Source organism: Nesoenas mayeri (assembly GCF_963082525.1).
Source record: "Nesoenas mayeri genome assembly, chromosome: Z".
Classification (NCBI taxonomy): Eukaryota; Metazoa; Chordata; class Aves; order Columbiformes; family Columbidae; genus Nesoenas; species Nesoenas mayeri.
Genome location: NC_137542.1, coordinates 74691972 through 74713303, shown reverse-complemented (window position 1 = coordinate 74713303; position 21332 = coordinate 74691972). Strand labels below are relative to the sequence as shown.

At 47.3% G+C, this 21332-nt stretch overlaps 1 protein-coding gene across 1 annotated transcript; it reads right to left on the bottom strand.

Moving 5' to 3' along the window:
• Nucleotides 1-465: 465 nt before the first annotated feature.
• SIGLEC15 (sialic acid binding Ig like lectin 15) lies at nt 466-12638 on the bottom strand (the record flags this gene model as incomplete). Its single annotated transcript, XM_080362563.1, has 3 exons — nt 466-851; nt 4703-5086; nt 12575-12638. The coding sequence occupies 3 exons, from the start codon at nt 12636-12638 to the stop codon at nt 466-468; spliced, it is 834 nt and encodes a 277-aa protein (XP_080218689.1).
• Between the last annotated feature and the right edge of the window lie 8694 nt (nt 12639-21332).

The window sequence follows — 21332 nt, the reverse complement described above, 5'->3', positions numbered from 1 at the left end:
ACAAGGGCCCAGTGCTGGCTCATGGTCACCCTGCTGTCCCCAGGACCCCCAGGTCCCTTTCCCCTACGCTGCTCTCTAATAGCTCATTCCCCAACTTACACTGAACCTGGGGTTGTTCCTGCCCAGATTCAAGACTCTACACTTGCCCTTGTTCTATTTCATTCCATTTTCCCGCCCAGCTCTCCAGCCTGTCCAGGTCTCTGATGGCAGCACAGCCTCTGGTGTGCCAGCCACTCCTCCCAGCTTGGTGTCATCAGCAAACTTGCTGATAGATTCTCCATTATGTCTCTCTCCTAGGGTGGAAAATCATATCATCATTAAAAAACAAAACAAAACCAAACCCCAAAAAAAGATCAGAAAAAACCCCAAACCAAAACTAACTGAAAAAACCAAACACAACCAACAGCTCCTTCCTGACTTTATCTGCTGTACCCTATCTCTGGTTACCATTGTGATGGAGGAAGACTACGGAGGGAAGCAGCGATACATACCTCCTCTTGAGCAAATGGTGAAGCCCAGTATCACCAACAAAACAAGCACCTTCGTTCCCAGCAGCACGAAGATCAGGATCAGGAAGAAGGAGCTGTTGGATGCTCTGAATTTATAGAAGTACACAGCCCCCTCTGCTCTCCCGTGGCTGTTCACAGCCGTACAGGTGTATTTCCCATCGTGGGTCAGGTACTGGAGCTCCTTAGTGACGCGGTGGTTCGTGCTGGTGGTGGAGGTGATGTTGGTGTAGGGTGGTCCGGTCCAGGTCAGGGTGGGTGCTGGCTCCCCCTCTGCTGTGCAGCTTGCCTGGAAGGTGCTGTCCCCATTGGAACTGATGGTGATGTTAATGATCCTGGGGGAAGCTGCAGAAATCGCAGCGGGGAAGGGAAGATGTGTCAGGCTGCAAAGGTGGGTCTAACACAGAACACCTGGAATGAGCACTTGGTTTCGGTGGAGCTTTAGGTTGTTGTGCCAGGGTAACTTTGGGATCAAACCTCCCATTCCTCATTTTTCTGGGCACTTTCTTTCCCTAGGTTACAATCATAGAACTATGGAATAGTTTGGATTGGAGGGACCTCCAAAGTTCCCCCAGTTCCCCCCTGCCATGAGCAGGGACATCTTCACCAGCTCAGGTTGCTCAGAGCCCCGTCCAGCCTGGCCTGGGATGTCTCCAGGGATGGTTCAGCCACCACCTCTCTGCCCAACCTGGGACAGGCTCTCACCACCCTCACATCCTCACATCCTATTACAACAGGCCCTGCTCAAGTCTGTCTTATCTTTCTTGCAGGCCCATTTTAAGTCCAGAAAGGTGCAATAAAGTCTCCCCAGAGCCTTCTCTTCTCCAGGCTGAACACCCCAACTATCTCAGCTTGCTTGTGTTGTACAGAGGAGCAAAGGGCTTCACCCAGCAAAGCCTGGACACAAAGATGTGTACCCAATTTGTGTTTTATCCTTGTGATGCCTTACCCTCTCTCAGCTTCTCCTGTTGTGACCTTCCTTGGTGGCAGAAGGCAGAGCAGTGTGCTGTAGCATCCATTAAGATGGGTTGCCTTGTGCAGCTGCACCATGAATTGCAGCTGATGGCTTGTTCGGACTGGCTGCATCTGCACCTGGTCCAGGACAAGGCAATCATGGTGCTCTCCTGTAGGCATCTCCTGGCTGTTCCCTTGGTCTTGGACCTCCAGAGCACACATGGAGGGATCTGTTTGTGTGAGCCCTTTGCTCAGTGCCTGAAACTCGCCAGATTTGGTGAACAATTGACCCGGAACATTTCCACTCTCTGCTACAACCTATTTTTGTTGTTTTCTTCCAGCTCTGTTGTGACCACTCAGTAGCTGGTGTAGGTGTGTGGTGGCTTTAGGGTAGCATGCCAATACCGAGATAGGGCCACTAACTTCTAGCATGTGGGATTGTGTGACTGAATGAACAGTGGAGAAGGTCATTTGGGGCATGCAAAATGTTAAGAGGCACTGTTGACCATGTCATCCTTGCTCTAGTCTGCTAAGGAGACATAGCTGATATGACCAAGATCGTCTTAACCATTCGTCCTCTTCTCTTGGAATTGCATGCATTTGTTTCCTAAAGGCACTGTGAAAACCCAAAAAAACGAAATATGTGTCCTCAGAGAGGAAAAGCAGGAGTTCAATATTTATCCCATTTTTTGTCAGACTGGACAGCGAATGCATCACTTGCAACCACCTGCAGCACATCTGCCTCCTTGTCTATATAATATAGGAGGCGTTTGAGGCTGGAGAACTTTCTGTAAGAAAGCTATCTGTGATACTCATCATGTGTCTGTGTGTTTTGGTGTTTAAATTCACCTTTTAACCACTATTTAACACCTCCCATTGACACTGTCTCCCACATCTGCTAGTGTCATCATTCCTCTGAGGTTAAAATCCAGGGAGCTCCTGGTCATGCTGCGTGTGGGTGTTTGGGGGCTGCTCTGGGTGACTCAAGAAGTAACTGAGCTCATGCTTGGGTCCCATCTGGATGCCCACCATGCACAGTAGGCACAGGCAAGAGAGAGGACGAGAGGAAATGGCCTCAAGTTGCGCCAGGGGAGGTTGAGGTTGGATCTGGGGAACAATTTCTTCCCCAAAGGGCTGTGGGGCATTGGAACAGGCTGCCCAGGGCAGTGCTGGAGTCACCATCCCTGGAGGGGTTGAAAATACACACAGATGAGGTTCTCAGGGACATGGGTTAGTGCTAGGGTTGGGTTAATGGTTGGACTCAATGATCTTGAAGTTCTTTTCCAACCAGAATGATTCCATGATTCACTTCACAGGCAAAATCATCCAACTTGTGGCACGGCTGCACTCAGGGGGAAGGTCTGAGTCTGTTCCCAAGGCCACCTGGGTCTCCTAGAGCTCCTTCAATCCATGAGCACACCTGGGGAGGTGGCATTAGTGCTTTCCTGAATCAGGTCTCCTTATAAGCGAGTGCTGGGTCTGAACAATGCAGGTCACAGCCCGGGTATGTGTTTCATGGGCATGGAGAGGTATGGCTGTGTAGTTTGTGCTGGAGACTCAACCCTGCTTGCTCTGCTGTGTCTCTGCCCTGCTTGCTCTGAAATAAGGTGTTTTTCAGCCATATTATTCATCTAACAGAGCAAACGAGACCTGCTGCAGCAGGGGGGCTCTTGCATTGGGTTTCTGTGCTATGAGCCTCGCATAGGTTTAGTGGGAGCTGTTGGGCAGCATGTGACTTAGAGACTCAGATTTTGGCTGCTGTGGGATTCAGCTAGAACCACAGAATCACAGAATGTCCTGAGTTAGAAGGACCCACAGGACCATGGAGTCCAACTCCTGTCCCTGCACAGGACACCCCACAGTTCACACCGTGTGTCTGAGGACGTTGTCCAGTCTCTTCTTGAACACTATTGGTCTTGGGGCTGTGACACCTCCCTGGGGAGCCTGTTCAGTGTCCAGCACCTCTGGGTGAAGAACCTTTTCCTAATGTCCAACTGACCCTCCCCTGGCACATCTTCCTGCCATTCCCTGGGGTGTTACCTCTGTGTTTCTCTACTTCCCATCATCTAATTACACTACAGGCTCCACAGGAAGGACCAACACCCTGTGTACGTCTGTCCAACAGCTATTGCAAAGGGCCCTGAGCTCATCTGGGGATTCAATGTCACTTCCATGCTGAAGTCCACCCCATGGATGGGCTCCTCACCTTGTGTGACTGTTGTCTTGTGTCACCTCAAGGATGCTTTGCCTGGTCCCTGTTTCACCTGTGTTTTCAAAGTGATCCCTTGGCAAAGCTGGAGGGAGCTTGGGCCTGTGTGCTCTCCAAAAGGACAGGGTTGGGTGTCTTAGCTAAGTGTGACCATGGCAGCTGGAGATGCTGCTTCCAAGCCAGATATGGGTATGAGCTCAGTTGTTTGCTTGTTTGTTTGTTTGTTTGTTTTTCTTCAGGTTTCAAAACAGTGTTTCACCCCAAGTTGGAGATAGTAAGAACCTTCAAGAGGATGTGAAGCTCCTCCTTGTGTCCTCTGATCTGTGTGTATCTCAATGGTGAGGTGAGCCCAAGGAGCTTTAGGGATTAACAGAGACTGCCAGCTCCTCACGTTTGACATTTGTTGATGAGAGCTCGTTATCAGTCTATCTGTACTTAACATTTCCTCCCTCCAGAGGAGTTCAGACCTAGGGCATGTGGGAGCTGGGTATCTTGTATTCCCAGGCCCATGTTGCCATCCACACCTGGTTGTGCTTACGTTTACTAATGTGTACTCAGCAACCAGGGTCTCCAGTTTAAATCCTGATAGAAGGACATCTCTGAACCCAGCTCGCCTCTCTGCCACCCACACAGGTCTTGTGCTGCAGGGACAAGGTGGGATCACAGTGTCTCAGAATGGTTCATGTTGGAAGGGACCTTTAAAGGTCATCTAGTCTAACTGCCCTGGCATGAGCACAGATGCTAAGGACTCGGCTGGTTCCTACCCCAGCAGGCAGAGCCTGGCTATTTCATTACCAGTTTTGTTCCTATTCCCGCTCTGCATTGTGCACATCACCTCATGGTGGAAGGCTGCAGAAGGCAATGAGTATTTCCTGCCTAATGCTATAAACTATCCCCAGAACTGGAAAAGCCACCTCTTTGGAAGACCATCACAGGTCATTTTCTGTTACCCTCACATCACTTCCCACGTCTCACGGCATTCTCTCTTCCCTATGGGGTGGCTTTGCCTCCTTTGGCTCTCCTGCCCTCTTACCAATCAAATGCAGCTTAATCCCATTCCTGCTTTCATACTTGTCGTGGATGTCTCCGGACAACTCCACCCGGCAGAAGTATCTCTCACTGTCGCTCCAGGTCAGGTTATCAATCCTGATGGACAGGTCCTTGTGCCGGGGGTTGCCAAGCAGTTTGTATTTGTTTTTGTAGCTGATGGCAGTCTTGCAGAGCTCGCTGGTGCTCTGACTAACGCACTTGAAAACTACAGTGCCATTGTAAGGTTCCTTGATCCTCCAAATGGCAGTGAGGGTCCGGTCAAAGGTTTTGTAGGGGTGTGTGAAAGTACAGGGCAGGACAACCATTTTCCCAAGTTCACCAGTGACATCAGATGGGACATGAACGGACCAGCTGTTGGACTGCACACCTAGAAGCGGAAAGAGACCATGATGAAATCATGAGAAGAGACCTGATGAAATTTAACAAGGGAAAGTGTAGAGTCCTGCATCTGGGCAGGAACAACCCCAGGTTCCAGTATAGGTTGGGAAATTACATATTAGAGAGCAGTGTAGGGGAAAGGGACCTGGGGGTCCTGGTGGACAACAGGATGATCATGAGCCAGCACTGTGCCCTTGTGGCCAAGAAGGCCAATGGTATCCTGGGGTGTATTACAAGAGGGATGGTCAGTAGATCGAGAGAGGTTCTCCTTCCCCTCTACTCCACCCTGGTGAGACCACACCTGGAATCTTGTGTCCAGTTCTGGGCCCCTCAGTTCCAGCAGGACAGGGAACTGCTGGAGAGGGTCCAGCGTAGGGCCGTAGGGCAACAAAGATGATTAAGGGAGTGGAGCACCTTCCTTATGAGGAAAGGCTGAGGGAGCTGGGACTCTTCAGTTTGGAGAAGAGGAGACTGAGGGGTGACCTTATTAATGTTTATAAATATATAAAGGGTGAGTGCCACGAGGATGGAGCCAGGCTCTTCTGGGTGGTAAACAATGATAGGACAAGGGGTAATGAGATCAAGCTGGAACACAAGAGGTTCCACTTAAATTTGAGAAGAAACTTCTTCTCAGTGAGGGTGGCAGAGCCTGGAACAGGCTGCCCAGGGGGGTTGTGGAGTCTCCTTCTCTGGAGACATTCAAAACCCGCCTGGACATGTTCCTGTGCGACCTCACCCAGTCGTTCCTGCTCCAGCAGGGGGATTGGACTAGATGATCTTTTGAGGTCCCTTCCAATCCCAAACATACTGTGACTGTGATAAATAGTTTGAGTTGAAGGGACCTTCAAAGCTCATCCAGTCCAACCCTGTCATGAGCAGGGACATCTACACCCAGATCAAGTTGCTCAGAGCCCCATCCAGCCAGATCCAGATGATCAAGGCTGATTTATCTGGAGTGTTTAAGAGGGAAACTGGCCTTGCCTCCTGGATCTCCTGTGGTGGGCTCTGTGCTGCTTGGTGTTCTTGCTGAGGATGTGCAGATGGTTGCACAGCCCAGTTGCTGCGGCTGCACTGGGTACCAGTCCCGAGCGGAGCTAAGGGGACTGACCAGCTCATGTTGGAAGTGACCTGATTCTTAAGCAGGGTGCTTGCTTGTGAACAATGGTGTCTAAAGTTGTTCAACACCGTCTTTTGCAGTTAACAGACCATTTATGTACTTGGAGGAACAGTTTGGTTTTTTTGTTTTGCCTGTATTCGGTGATATTGGGGCTTTAGGCTTGTGCGCACACACACACACACACACACATACTCCACATTACAGTATTTGTTACACTAATCAGTGGTTGCACTAACCCTGGGGAAGGCAGCTGACATTTCTAACAGTCAGTGCTGCTATCATCATGAAGTAGCATCTTATTCCTAAGAGGCAACAGGGTCGGAATAAAGACTTGGAAATACTCATCTTACAAGGGCTGGTGAGAATGGCCAAGTTGTCTGTGTCAGCTCCTTTTGCAGGAAGGAGGATGCACTTATGATGGAGAAAGTGTCTCCCTCTTAGCAGAGCAGGTTATCACTGCGTGGACTCCACCTGCCAGTGTCTTCCCAGACAGGCGCCGTCTGCTGCTGGACCTGGTCTGATTGTTTCTGTCTGGTGAGACCACACCTGGAATCTTGTGTCCAGTTGTGGCCCCTCAGTTCCAGCAGGACAGGGAACTGCTGGAGAGAGTCCAGCGCAGCCACCAAGATGCTGCAGGGAGTGGAGCATCTCCCGTGTGAGGAAAGGCTGAGGGAGCTGGGGCTCTGGAGCTGGACAACAGGACACTGAGGGTTGACCTCATTAATGGTTATTGACATGGAAAGGGTGAGTGTCAGGAGGATGGAGCCAGGCTCTTCTGGGTGACAACCCAGGAGGACAAGGGGCAATGGGTACTAACTCAAACACAGGAGGTTGCACTTAAATTTGAGAAGAAACTTGTTCCCGGTGAGGGTGTCAGAGCCTGGCCCAGGCTGCCCAGGGAGGTTGTGGAGTCTCCTTCTGTGCAGACATTCCAACCCGCCTGGACACCTTCCTGTGTAACCTCATCTGGGTGTTCCTGCTCCATGGGGGGATTGCACTGCATGAGCTTTCCAGGGCCCTTCCAACCCCTGACACTCTGTCATTCTGTGATTCTGTGATGAAAACAGCCTTCACCCGACTGGATGTTCCTCACCTTTGAAGTATACAGAGAAAACTCAACATCTCATCTGTTTCCCTTCCCCGGAAACCAACAGCATCAACATCCAGCACCTGTAAGCAGCGCTTTCCATATAGATATGTGCATCTATCCACTGTCTTAATAATCGCAACAGCTGTAGCAGCAGATTGTGGCTTGAGGAACATCTGTGGCTACGTTCCTGTCTTATAAAACTCACTGAATGGCTTCATTAAACCAGGAGCTTTCCCCTCAGTAGCTGAGAATAACTGCAGAAAATCTAAAGGTGTCCTGTACATAGTTGCCACCGTTCCCTGGTCTATCTGATGTCACTGTGGTCTGTGGGTGTTCAGCTGCCGAGTTACTCATGTAAAGTCCAAGATAAATTTTTTTTCCCTGTTCATGTATCTTATCTCCATAATATTTGACAAATACCTTAGTGGTGGTGCAGCCTGCAATTATCTGTTGTGTGCTGAACAATGGACAAAGGCCAACACAGGACTGATTCTCTACCGTTAAGTTATTTATCTGGAACCAGGGCCAAGCTGGTATTTTGATTACTGAGATCTGGAGTCGGGCTGCCTTGTTATTCACCGTAATGATATGAGCACATTCTGCAGCCTCAGTAGTCTAATATACAAGGTTACATGGCCACAGAAGATCCAGGAAGCTCACGGACTTTGACCTGTCAGTGAAAACAGAAAAAGCTGTTGCTTTCTAGTTTATTTCATGTTATTTTGCTTGTTTGTTTGTAACCCCTTACTTTTGGAGAGCTGCAGAGCATGTGCTTTTGGGTACATGGTTTGCTTTTTCTTTGCCACCCTTTTGATTTGCATTTTTTTTTGAATCTTAAGTGAAGAACATTATTTTTAGCACATAAACATCTCCTTGCCTTCCACATGAGAAACAGTGTTAAAAATAAGTGCTTCTAATGTTACCAGCTCCACCCATTTCTATGGAAACACAGTTTGCTTAGGTTATGAGTGGAGGGAGGTGTCAGCATCTTCTGTATAATTTAACCTTAAAGCATCACCATGGTAGGTTTTCCATGGCTTCCTCTTGATAATATCCATTTATTCCTGGGATTGAAGGTCTCACAAGAAACAGGGTAGGTTGTAGGCAAACAGCCTACACAACTTCCACAAGGTAACTCCCGAAAGGAGTTGTCATATGAGTGTATCTGCTAGTTGCCAGTGGAAAAGTCATGAAGACAACAAGAAGACCTAGAGCTGGAGAACACCACAGACACTAGGCTTGCTCTAGCAAATGCTGACAGTATATCTAAGCAAATCCCGTTGACTCTAATGGAACTTAAGTGCATACTTAAAGAGGAGATTTGTTGCTCTTTTGAACTGGAGCAAATCGTGTCCATTGCATGATAACTCCTAGGAACACAAAACAGCACTTCTGGGTGGTGATGGATATGTGACGCACAACAAACAATAGAATCATAGAGTGGCTTCGGTTGGAAGAGACCCTCAGGATCATCGAGTCCAACCATAACCCAACTCCAGCACTAAACCATGTCCCTAAGAACCTCGTCTAGATGCCTTTAAAACCCCTCCAGAGATGGTGATTCCACCACTGTCCTGGGCAGCCTGTTCCAATGCCCGACAGCCCTTTCCATGAATAATTTTTTCCTAATATCCAATCTAAACCTCCTCTGGCACAACTTGAGGCCATTTCCTCTTGTCCTATCCCTTGCTACTTGGGAGAAGAGTCCAACACCCTCCGTGCTACAACCTCCTTTCAGGTAGTTGTAGACAGTGAGAAGTCGCCCCCTCAACTCCTGTTCTCCAGCTGAACCCCCCAGGTCCCTCAGCTGCCCCCATCACACTTGTGCTCCAGCCCCTTACCAGCTTTGTCACCTCCTCTGCACTCTCTCTAATATTTCTGTGTCCTTATGATGAGGGGCTGTGGGGAAAAGGTAAATTAAGAAGGACTCTGCACAGGTTAGGAAAGCAAAAAATGCAAAAAAAAAAAAACCCGTGAAAGACTTCTGACAGTTACAGAGTCAAGCCTTTGGGTTTTTTCTGGTATCCTCACATGCATCTGGAATTCCATGATGCTTTTAAGCAATGTGGTGGGTGGTGCAATTCTTGGAGAGTTTGTTGTACCAGGCAATGCCCCTGGCACTTTGACAAAAGCAAGAAGAAAAGCCCTGATGGCACAGGGGTGCACACCAAGCTCAGAACTCACCCTTCCTGGAGATGCGAAGGAGGCACAGGAGAAACAAACCAAACTCTCTCATGCTGTTTGATGTCCTCTGCTGAGCTGTATCGGCAAACCAGAACCGTCTCTACTGCGTCTGAGCTGCTCGTCTTGCAGTCACAAAAGGTTTTTCCAGGGATGTAAGAAGTTGTGGTTTTCCTCTCCCAGGAGGGAATGAGCTGTCTAGCTGAACCAGCTCTGGGCTCAGATATTAATAGTTTTGTGGTCAGTCATGTGAAAAATCCAACAGAGGGAATCAGGCTGTTACCGTTTTCCATCTAAAGGAAGGGGGCTGCAGGTTGGGGCTACAAACACCCACTCTGTGCATGGGGTGGTGCAAGAGGGGATGGCTTTCAAGTCCTGTCAGCTCATCAGTCTGGAGGAAACACTTGCCGTCTGCCTAGAGAGGTGGCAAGTGAGACCCTGGCTTGAGGCAGTTCATCTGCGTCCAGTTGTGGCCCCTCAGTTCCAGCAGGACAGGGAACTGCTGGAGAGAGTCCAGCGCAGGGCAACAAAGATGCTGAAGGGAGTGGAGCATCTCCCGTGTGAGGAAAGGCTGAGGGAGCTGGGGCTCTGGAGCTGGACAACAGGACACTGAGGGGTGACCTCATTAATGTTTACAGATATATAAAGGGTGAGTGTCAGGAGGATGGAGCCAGGCTCTTCTGGGTGATAACCAATGATAGGACAAGGGGCAATGGGTACCAACTGGAACACAGGAGGTTGCACTTAAATTTGAGAAGAAACTTCTTCTCAGTGAGGGTGTCAGAGCCTGGCCCAGGCTGCCCAGGGGGGTTGTGGAGTCTCCTTCTGTGCAGACATTCCAACCCGCCTGGACACCTTCCTGTGTAACCTCATCTGGGCGTTCCTGCTCCATGGGGGGATTGCACTGGATGAGCTTCCCAGGGCCCTTCAACCCCTCACATTCTGGGATTCTGTGATTCTATGTCTGACTCTCTCTGTTCATCTCGACAGCTGCTCCACTGTTGGGTTCTTCTGCCTCTGTCCTATTTGGGGACAGGGACAGCAACACCTCATGGTTCCTATCACAGGCAGCGATGGTTGCACAGCCACTGGAGGGCTCCCAGAGACAATATAAGATGTTGCTGCTGTTCCTTCTCAACTTGCTGAGCAAAAGTTTCCAGAGGAGGGACAGGGAGACTTTGTAGCATTAAGTGTCTTTGCTGCTTTCTAAGCCCTTGATTTGTTCCAGTCTCAGTTAGAATGTCTGTGAAAGGAGGGATTTCTGTTTTCACAAACTTTTTGGAGGAGGCTCTGAGAGTACCTAGTTATTATTTACGTGTCTTGGACTTGTCAGCACTCAGCAGAGGGTGGTATTGTTTCAGCTACTGACTTACAGCCCTATGCATGTCCTGGAGAAGGAGGATCAGGACTCAATGCTCTAACTGTTTTGCAAACCATCCTTAGTAGCTGTAAAAAGTAATACATGACATTGTCAGCACAGAAACCAGAGGGTATGGGTAGTGGAAACAATGAATAAGAGTCCTGTATCCTTATTCCATCTGTGTTATGTGTCTTTTCTGTGTGCCTTCCCCATTTTCTCCATACACTGTTCGATTTTATCTATTTGCAGTATAAACTTTTCCATGTTGTGATTATCTCTAAACATTTCACCCATCTTGGCCCTGTGGGTCTCGGTGGATTGAAGTAAAAGATTAAAGTGAAATCTATGCTTAAAACCTTATTATGATGAATCATAAATGGTCAATGTAAAGAATAGCTGCAGTTAGTAAGTATGAACATCTCCCTCTAATGTTTTACTCCAGCCTCTCCCAGGCAAATATCTGATAAATCACGAATCCTTCAGGTTTTATCTCTAAACAGTTATTATTTTCAGACCATGAGATAGCTGTTTGCAAAGAAGTATTTTAATGTTTGAAAATGCAGACTTGAAAATATATAGCTGAGAATGTTTGCAAATTCTTTGAATGAGCCAAAAAATTTTGTAAGCAAAAGCATCCATGGCTACATGATTCACAGACTCTGTTACCTGTGATCTCTTTCTTCCAGGTCCTTGCTTAAATAGTATCTAAGATTTCTGTAAGGAGGGCCGCTTCTGGTCCAACACTAAAACCAGGATGCCTTCTCCATTCATCAAATCTTGTTTTTCTTCCTGGTAAATCTTTTTTAAGGGCTGTAGGTAATGACAGAAATTGTTAGGCTGCTTTACTAATATCTTCCCTCAGTGCTTGTACAGAAGCAACCAGAGACACCACAATTTCTGGTGCTTCCTTGTGCAACAAAAATACACGGAATCTGTAAAAAGAGAATAAACTAGAAATTGGTGCATTTTCCTGCTCGGAAAATGGATTGACCCATTTTAATAAAAAGAATCTGTAAATAAAAACTGGAGAAACCTGTAAATACAAGCAAGTAGCAATCAAATGTAGGCCAGGGGCAAATTTTCAGCCAAGGATATGGAGAAATTTGCCCATCCTAGCAATGGTACAGCAAGTTCACGGCGTGCTCTTTGATAGCCGAAAGGGTGCATCTTATGTCCCCATCTCCATCAATGGCTGTGTCTCATCCCGTGAACAGCAGCCCTGGGGTTTTGAAGGCCAACATCAGCATTTTCACCCTGGACTTCGCCTATTCTCTCTGCCCTGGGTCCAGGTGATGGCCCCACGAGGCACTTGGAAATGTGGGAGGTGTGTGGGTGTTGCTTTGGCTGCAGTAACCACGTGTCCGTGGCTCTGTAAGGAATTGTACGCCATACCACATGTGTTGCAGTTTAAAAAGCGCGATCTGATGGAGAAAGCACAGAAGGAATGATGTTGAAATAAACTGCTTGAGGCGGTCAGTAGCTGTATCTTGCCAACGTAAATGTTTTACTGGAGCCGCAGTGTTTCCCAGCTGCTTTCAGCCTCTCCTGTTTGGCTGACAGCTTGCAGAGATTAGCCTCTCGCAGAGTGTTCACCTCTCCTAACTCCCTGAGAAATTCCCGCAGCGTTTCCTGGTGATGGATGGTTGACAAAATCTGCAGAGCGACCCAGAAGCGTGCCAGGGTGATTTCTTAGCAGATGTGCCCTCCCATTCAGCGATACCCCTCGCACCGCATGCGTTGGCAGACAGCAGCTTGTTATCTGAGCCCTTTGGACCTGTCAGAAGCTGCTCCATGCCACCTCTCCGCTGACCGCCGTGCTAAACTGCTGTGATCTGAGCACCTGTCTGGTCCTGGGGGGCTGGAGATGGGCACAGCAGAGCTCACACCTCCTGGTCCCACGTTTGTCGCTGAGGACATCCACAACAAGCTTTTCCGTGTGGCTGTACCCGTGCTGATAAAGCAGCTGCTTATTGAAGGACCAGAGTGGGACTGTTTTTTCCCCCTCCCTCCCTTTGGGTCTTAATTCCAGCTCTGAGGTTTTCTACTTAAATTACTTCAGCAGCATGTGTAAGTCCTGCCCCTTGTCAAGTATACCAACCTGCACACATCCAATGCAAAAGCCTTATGTTCTATCGGATCTGGCACTCTTTCCTGAAGGGATTGGGTCTGTGAAGTTGATGGGAGGTGAAGCTGGGAGATCAGAGGAATTTGTCCTGGGCAGGACAAAGCTGAGCTGTGCTGAGCTTCCTGGGGAGACACTGTGAGCTGGTGATCTACCCAGTGTGACCATCCTCAGCGAGGTGGAGGGGAAAACATAAAAATCAACAAGTATACCTGCAGTGCAAATAAAGTAGAAGGGGTGGGAGGGATGGAGGGTGTCAAAGCCATTCCTGTAGGTGACACCAATCCTGCTTCCTGGTACAGAGTGACACAGGAGAGCATAGTCACCACTGCGCCAAGCTCCTGCTGATCCAGTTGGAACATCTACAGGTTTGGTCACCCACCTGTGGTGTTTGCTTAGCCCCTTACAAATGGTGCTGACCTGGGAAACTCTCCTGCTTGCCACATCATTTCTGCAAGGTCTCGGGCTGCTCCATCACCAAAGCTGCAGCAGCAAATTGATGGAGTGGCGCTGAGGGTTGATGAGCCCTTGTTGCCCCAGGTGAACGTCAGCTAAAGAAATTTAGATGCATATTTGGGTATGTTTAGTCCAGCAGGCAACCACTGTGTGAAAAATATAGCTTACATCTTATTATGGGCAGAGTATCAGGGACAGAAATAGAAACAGGAAGCATCTTTGTAGTAACTTGTTGTCTATTGACTTTGGTGGTCACATCCACATATGAAGATGAAGAAGAGGACTGATCTCCCAGACCTGTGACTTTCTGTCCCCACTGCTGCTTGTGTAAAGCCTCTGCTATGACTAGCGAACAACTGGGTCTGGGATACATGCAGGTAGGCAGGGACGTGGTATGCTCAACTTTTCCTTTACCAAAGTAGGTCAAAACCATCTAGAAAATGAGCCTGGGGCCATGATAACACTAGTGACTTTTAAAGGCAGCACTAAACCTCAGGGTAAGGCAACTGATATTATAGGCTTGCAGAGTTTAGGGTAGGGTTGTCTCACCTCATTGCTGGGTTTGGTCCCAAGCTTAACCAACATTGTAGATGCACCTTATTTCATGACTGCTTTGTCCTGAAATGCCTTATGGGGTTATTTGGAATGGTAGCCCTAAGAGACCTTTGAATCATGAAGGGTATGTGTATAATTGCTTACTGATAGCAACAGGAAGTTTTACGACAAACCAATGCTCCTCGGACCTAAGTTTGCTTATCAACCACTGACTGTCCTCCCCTGGCCAGGTCATCCTGTCATCCAAATAAGCACTGAAGGTCTGGTGTGACGCTGGGATTAGCCTGAGCAAGGGGGTGAGCCAGGTGGCAAAGCAGAGACTAATCCTGCCCTTCAGCCTAATCCAAGTGACGTGTCTGATTAAAGGTGCTTGAAATGCCACCAGAAAAGAAATCCCTGACCACCATTCCTACTAAAAGTGAGCCTGTGAAGATTTATGTGCTCCGTCTTTCCCTGCTGAATGAGCATGGCTGGTGATTTAGAAAATGTATGCTCCTTTACCTGTGGGTTTCATAGCCTTTCTCTGGGATGAGAGATGTCCTCTTCCCTCACGCTGCAGCTTGGGAAGGAGCTGGGCTGGTTCTGCTGGTCTGAAGCAGGACCTGAACCTTTCCTTGACACAACGCTCTTGGCTGGTGAAGTGATGGGGCTGGTGCACGGCCTGAGCTCTGGCCACCACCACCACCTCTCTGCTGTCTCACTTCGCAGACTCAAAGCCAATTCAAAAGCACTTGGGCTTAGATCTGTGGCAACGAACAGAAACACGCTTCGCTAGGATGTGCCTCTGGAGAATACCTCTCTGGTTTTGTTCATGCTCTGCCTTGCCTGAGATCCTGCACCCAGCGTCACTAGAGTGAAGCTTATTCTACCGTCTTCTCTGAGAAAAATACCGTTTGATTGTCCTTTGTCCTTCCTAATGTCCGATACCCTATCGGCTTTCATTGATCCAAATGCAAAATGTAACATTGATGTTGTTGTTACTGGTTTGCTTGTTGTTTGCTTGGTTTTTTGTAGCCTTAGTGCCCCAAGCTGTCATGTGTCTGAGTTGTGATTAAGGCCTGGACTGTTCAGCTGTTTCCCCTTGCTCACTGGCAAACCTTAGTTGAATTTTTTATCTTGGCATTATCTGCAGCTGTGCAGCTCCAGAAGTGTTTTGACTGTTCCTCAACTCGCTCGTGCCAACCACAGGTTCTCTATCCTGCATGGGTATCTTGTCATTGTGCTTGCTCTTAAATATAATACAATATTTATTTGAAAGTGAGGGCTTCCAGGTGTGGGTTGAATGGCCAGAAGAAACCACCGCACCATCTAGTCTGACCTGGTATATAACTTCTAGTATAACATAGATTGTTTTCATCTATTTGCTCCTGATCTGAGTTCCAAAACCTATCACACAAGGTACGGAGTTACCATGTGTGATAGGAAGGAGTGAGGGAAGGCACAGTGTCCACAGCCCCTGACCAGCCACAGCAGGCAAGTGTGGGAGGAAAGGTGAGCTGTAGACACAAAGCCTAGCTGTTGAGGTAATAAACGAGGCAAGGCTGAGTGATCACACTTACCAACGAGCGATGTGTAGAGGCAATATTCTTTGACAGCCTTGACCTGATTGTCCCAGGATTGTCTACACCACAGTTAAATCTGCAGCCGAGTCATAATCAGAGACACGTGTGTTTTAAGGGCGTTGTAGCCACTTCTGCCATTAAGGGGACCACTGCCAGTAATTTTTGTAGGTAGCTCATGACCCGTATGAAGGTCAGGCAGTGCAGGTACTATTGGAAGAGGAGACCTTAATCTGAATTCTTGGCAGAGCTTGTCAGTGCAAGACCATCTCCTTTCTAACAAAGACAGGCGTTAGGTGAGATTAAGGCAGCAAATTTCCTTGCCCTGATGGACTTGCCTGCCCCTGGAAGAAGCATGACAAGGAATCATTTTTGCTATCTATGGTAGCAGTTCCCCAGAGAGACAGGTTGAAGATGGGCTTGTATTGCTGTTTTATCTTATTTGGAGTTGTTTTTCTAGAGTTCATCTCGCTCAATGGGTGTGATACTTTGATGGATGTAGGCAACAGAGATAAATAGGACTTGCTACATTGCTGCCTGTGAGACTGTTCTTTACCCTCACCCCAGGAAACTTTTCTGGTATTAAAGGGAACATTTAGTGGCAATAAATGGCAAACTGTTTTGAGCACATCTCTAGCATGCTCAATCCTGCCTTCAAACCACAACACTTACCTGTCTCTCTGTTGGTAGGTGCCCAAATCTGGCAGTTTCTCTTTCTGTGTTGTTGGTACTGGGATCTGCTGGATCAGAAGGTCTCAGCAATGGAAGTGCCAGAAAGAAACATGTGAGTTGTAATACATAAAGGCATTTAATTTTGCTTCCCCTGGTCTCTGATAACATAGAAGTCCTCCCAAAGAGCTGGTGCTGACACTTTCAGGCCAATGTAACCTTTACTTAATTGCACTATTGCCATAACCTCATACAGCCCTTTAGATACCAAGTGAGATAACGCCCCTGCCTAGGGGAGCTCACACTCATTAAGCGTGATGGATTATGACATTGACTCCTGGGACTGAGATCAGAGGTTGATAATGTGGAGGAGAAGTGTTATGGGCAGTGCATTGTTCTTATCAGTTCTCACCACACACGGGGTTGAAGTAAACAATAGATCAATTTATATCACTCTATACACCCTGCTCACAACCATCTGTGCAGGTGGCTGTTGACTCACTGGCAGGACCCTGTTGAAAGCTGTGTTTCTGTGTTTCTGTGTGGGCAAGATTGCACCAGAATCTGCTTTAAGCAGAAGTGGCAAGGTGAGGAAAGCTGAGGAAGCATGGTGCGACAGTGAGGTGAAGAATAGATGCAGCTTGGGTTTGGGCAAAGATGATGCTACAGTGTTGGAAAACAGCAGGTCATGGGAGATGACTAGAGGTGTTTAAAAGGTGTTTAGATAAGGTTCTTAGGGACATGGTTTAGTGCTAGAGTTAGGTTAGGTTATGCTTGGACTCCATGATCCTGAGGGTCTCTTCCATATGAAACGATTCTAGGACTGATTCTATGATTCTATGAGCAAGGATGGCCCTTCCATGAGGTGAACATTTCCATACAGTCATTTCTGCCCTCTCCAACCTTGAACTCTCTTTATGGTTTGTGACCTCTGGTCATGGGCCCTTTTGCAAAGAGATCTCCTGCTTTAAGGTAGGATGGAGCCAGGGCTTCAGTGAGGTGAAATTTGGTCATGCTGCAGGGTAAATAAAATACTGGCAGTCTAAAGCTGGGAATCAGGTAAAGCAGGTGGGGAGGGGAATGTGCTGGTTAGGAGTGAACGTGATGAATGGAAGGAGCAGTTACAGCAATTCTTGGCAGGCAGGTTACTCACAAATCTCTGCTTCTCATGTGATATCTTCAGAGACCTTCGCCAAATTAACTGGAGAGTCTTTGCCGTCCCCGATGGCAAACTCTTCCTGGGGTTTCCGTAACCCGTTGGGTTGGGTTTGAACTTGTCTTGGTGTGTTTTAAAATCACCGTGCCTTGTTGCAGCATGTCCTTAAGCACCGAAAGAGTTAAAAATATGTGTCCCTAGACTGCCCACATTTTAGTTTCCATCAGTAAGAGGGGAAAGGAGGTTTCTCCTTCTGTTAGGAAGCTGGGTGACTAAAGTCAGCCATAGGTGGGCTTTCAAGGAGTAGACTGCAACTGATGGTCATGTAAAGGGATTTTGATCTAGCCCATGCTGATGAAACAGAGCCAAGTCCTTGTAGGCAAAGGGCATTACTTTATCACAGATAACCATACTGTAGAAAGATTAGTTCATGATTTAGTAAGGAAAAGAAGAACAGACATGTGCGTCCTCTGAGGTGCAATCACTCATTTGCCTGTCAGGCTTGATTATTTTCAATAACCAAGCCTTTGGCCCTTTTTTTCTCTGAGTGTATAACTGTTTCTCAGTTATCCTTTGAATGCTTTTGGATGTGTTCCCAGAAGAACTTAAAACCTGAATGGCTTCCTGAGGTCTCTGAAAGCAGCTGTCTTCTCCAGCCCTGGTATGTGGTTACTTCTCCCGTGATCAGGAGAAATCTGGCTATGCGTATTCTATTGAAGGAGCACATGAGCAACCCCACATGTGTGAAGTCAGAGCTGTTTGGGTGCATTTCTATCATTGCTCGCTCACGGCTTCATCTAAAAAGCACAGGTTTCTGCAAGTCTCACAAATAGCTGTCATTCTTTGAAAGGACAATGGAACAAACTAACATGCAAAGCTCGCGGCACCATTATCAGTCACATCGCAAATGGGGCCTCTGTTACCTGCTTAGCTTTATTACGTAAATCTGCAGCTCACAGGTTAGCAGCCTGCTACGGGAGAAGGATTGTTGTGAGGACAATGTGCCTTTTCTGCACGGCATTCTTGCTGACATTCCTCCTCTGCTATCGTAGGCTTCAGCAGTCCTTGGCCTGCCCAGTGCTGGACCTTGAAGGGTGGCATTGGTTCTACCGGGCTGGTCTACACGAGTCTTGTGGAATCCTGCTTGTTTGCGGAGTTGCCACCCTGGGAGGCAACAAAATGCGTACAGCTGTGGTTTTCGGGCTATACTGGAGAGGTGCTGATGGGTGGTTTGACTTGCGAGGAAGGTCCATTCCACAAGGTCCCAGCAGAGTCAGGATGAAACGGTGAACACCGCATTCCTCTTGTGTAATTTCTTCTTTGTCACCTGCTGCTTGTTTGTGTTGAAGATGAGAGACAATGTCAGCTTTCCAAGGGGTAGTACCAGTCAGGGGAAAGATTTTCTTTAATTTTCATTGCAGGCAAAATAGAAAACATTTCTATACTAAAGAAAAAAAAAGGTTTTGGTGTTCAGTGGAGAAAATCTGGGTATCTCAATCCAACAAAACCTGTTTCTCAAGCACATTTGGTGTACCTTATTTCTGTGACCCCCCTCTGCTTCTTTTCAGCTCATCTGCAAACATCCAAAGGATGGATAAGGGCAGATGTCCTTTTTTGCTCTGTTCCTGCTATTCCACTCTCATCCCGAGAACAACTCTCAGTTCACAACATAGATCATTTGCTATGTTAGGGGGCATTTGCCCTTTTAAAACTAATCTAGTTCTTCTCTCTCTGCTCTGTACCAACTTTTGGCTTTGCCTTAGTAAAGTTAAAAATTAACATATGTCAAATTCATCCCAAAGCTATATCACTTATGTTTTGGCTAAAAGTAATCTCACCCTCCCTTATGTAAAATCCCTGCTATGTTTTGGGTGGGCTGGTCTGTCTGCTACACTGCTGTGTGGAACCTCTCCTTCCCAAATGCTTTTTATTTTTTGTCTTTTCCAGTTAAACTAGTGTAATCAAATAGTGTTTCTGTATCATGTGGATGAAGGAAGTCTCCAGTGCTGTGGACTCTCTTGCCAGGTCACGTATCTTTCATCATTCTCCACCCCACAGAGATTAAATCCTTTGCCTTTAGGTACTTCAGGAGAGAAATGAACGGTATGTACTTTCCAGTGACCTGGAGAGGGCAGCAAGGGTTGAGTGAACTCCAGTGAGGATCCTGCTCATGGACAGCTATGGATGGACACTGCTGTTGTAGGAATGCGAGTGCAGAGGGAGCCCCAGAGAAAGCAACTGGAGGGCATTGTGGCTGAGGATATTAAAGGATTAGTGAAGTCAAAGTGGTTGGTGGTGCTGGAGAAGCTAGAACACTTCCCTAAAGGGGCTGGTGATGACGTCCATCACCAACAACACACGAGTCTTGTGGAGTCCTGCTTGTTTGCAGCTCTGCAAACCAGAAACGAGGAAATAGAAAAGGGAATGGGGACTCTAAGAGCCGTCCATGGTGGGATGGCCTAAATGGGAAGGTGTTTCCTCAGGTGAAGGGCAGAGGTTCGATATCTCCTTAGGAGAATTCTTTTGGCCTTGCAGTTCTTCCAAATTGTTGGTGTGTTCCTTATCTCTTGGATAAAGTTTGGATTTAATATACATACTAGTTGCTCACAGTGCCTGGCAGAGAAGTTACAGACAGAGATACATCTTGTTGCTAATCCACCACCTCACAACACTCACTGTTAAATGGAATTTCTCTCTCCAGTGAGGGGGAGTTTGTATTTTGAACATATTCCATGTGTAGTTAGGGTTGAGTCACCTACGCAGTTTCGATAAGAGTACATTGAAGATAAGTGGTGTGCTGGATCAGAGAGATGTGTCAAGGAGGTTGTCATTCCAGATCTTCCTATTCAGGACAAAGCTGCTGCTTTGTATGGATGGAGTGCATCAGAGTTGTCTCTTCTTCCGGCTGAGAGTACACACAGGACATTGCAGGTGACAGGAGGTAACTGAGGATCCTACATTTGCTACCAGAAGCTGCTGCTTGCTGTAGGTGTTCTCTGTTGTGTGAGTAGAGTAAAACAGCAGAGAGCAAAGGGAAGGTGCGTGTGAGGTGTGAGCTAGGAACGTGTGATGAAAAACACAAAACAATTCTAGATACAGGAGGTTTTCTTGTTTTCTTGTGTTGCAGATGGGAGAAGTTTCAGGTCAAGGGAGACAGACATAACAGGAGCTACTTCTCATGTGGCCTGTTTGTCATCACTAGCAAAGCCTCCTCTACCTTTTTGTACACACAAAAGGCTGGGTAACGAGATGAGTGACTGGTTCACTAGCATTGGAAGATGAGGTGACAACATTTCCCTACAGTAACAGTGAAAAGGCCCCAGGCAGATGCTCCTTGACTGTTTGCTGAGAGTCCTATTTGTGTTTTAGCATCTCAACACAAACACATCAGTGTTGTAGTTGCTTCTCCCCCAAAAAATTAAACCCCAGAAAATGTAATATTTTGAGTGTGTAATTCCATTCTGGTTTCTTTTTTTTGTTTTTGTTTTTGTTTTTTTTTTTTTTTTTGTTTTTGTTTTGGTGTTTTGTTTTTTTTTTTTTTTTTGGAAGAGTAATAAAGATCCACTCCAAGTTCTGTTTAGACAATAGGATTTTTCCACTTACAAATGGTGGTGTTGCTTTCTCCCAAGTAACATGACTTTCCACCTCCCTCTCTGTTTCCTTGTGTGAGAAACCAGGGTTCAGAATCTCAACTTAAAACAAAACTATCTGGATCCTGCTGTCCTCCATAGGAACTAAACCCCTAGATTGTGATGCTTATTTACCATATGAAAGCTCAGTTCTCAGAAGGGCAGAAATGCTGGAATCCTCACTAGTCCACCTCTTAGCCTTCAAGTGCTTTGCTTGTTATTCATCAGCATGACAAGGGAACCAGGAGAGCATCATGGTGGGCAGGGAGTTTCCTGGGCTTCCCAGCAGGAAGGCTTTGAAGAAGACGTGGCATAAGTCTCTTAGAGCCTTTGCCCATTCT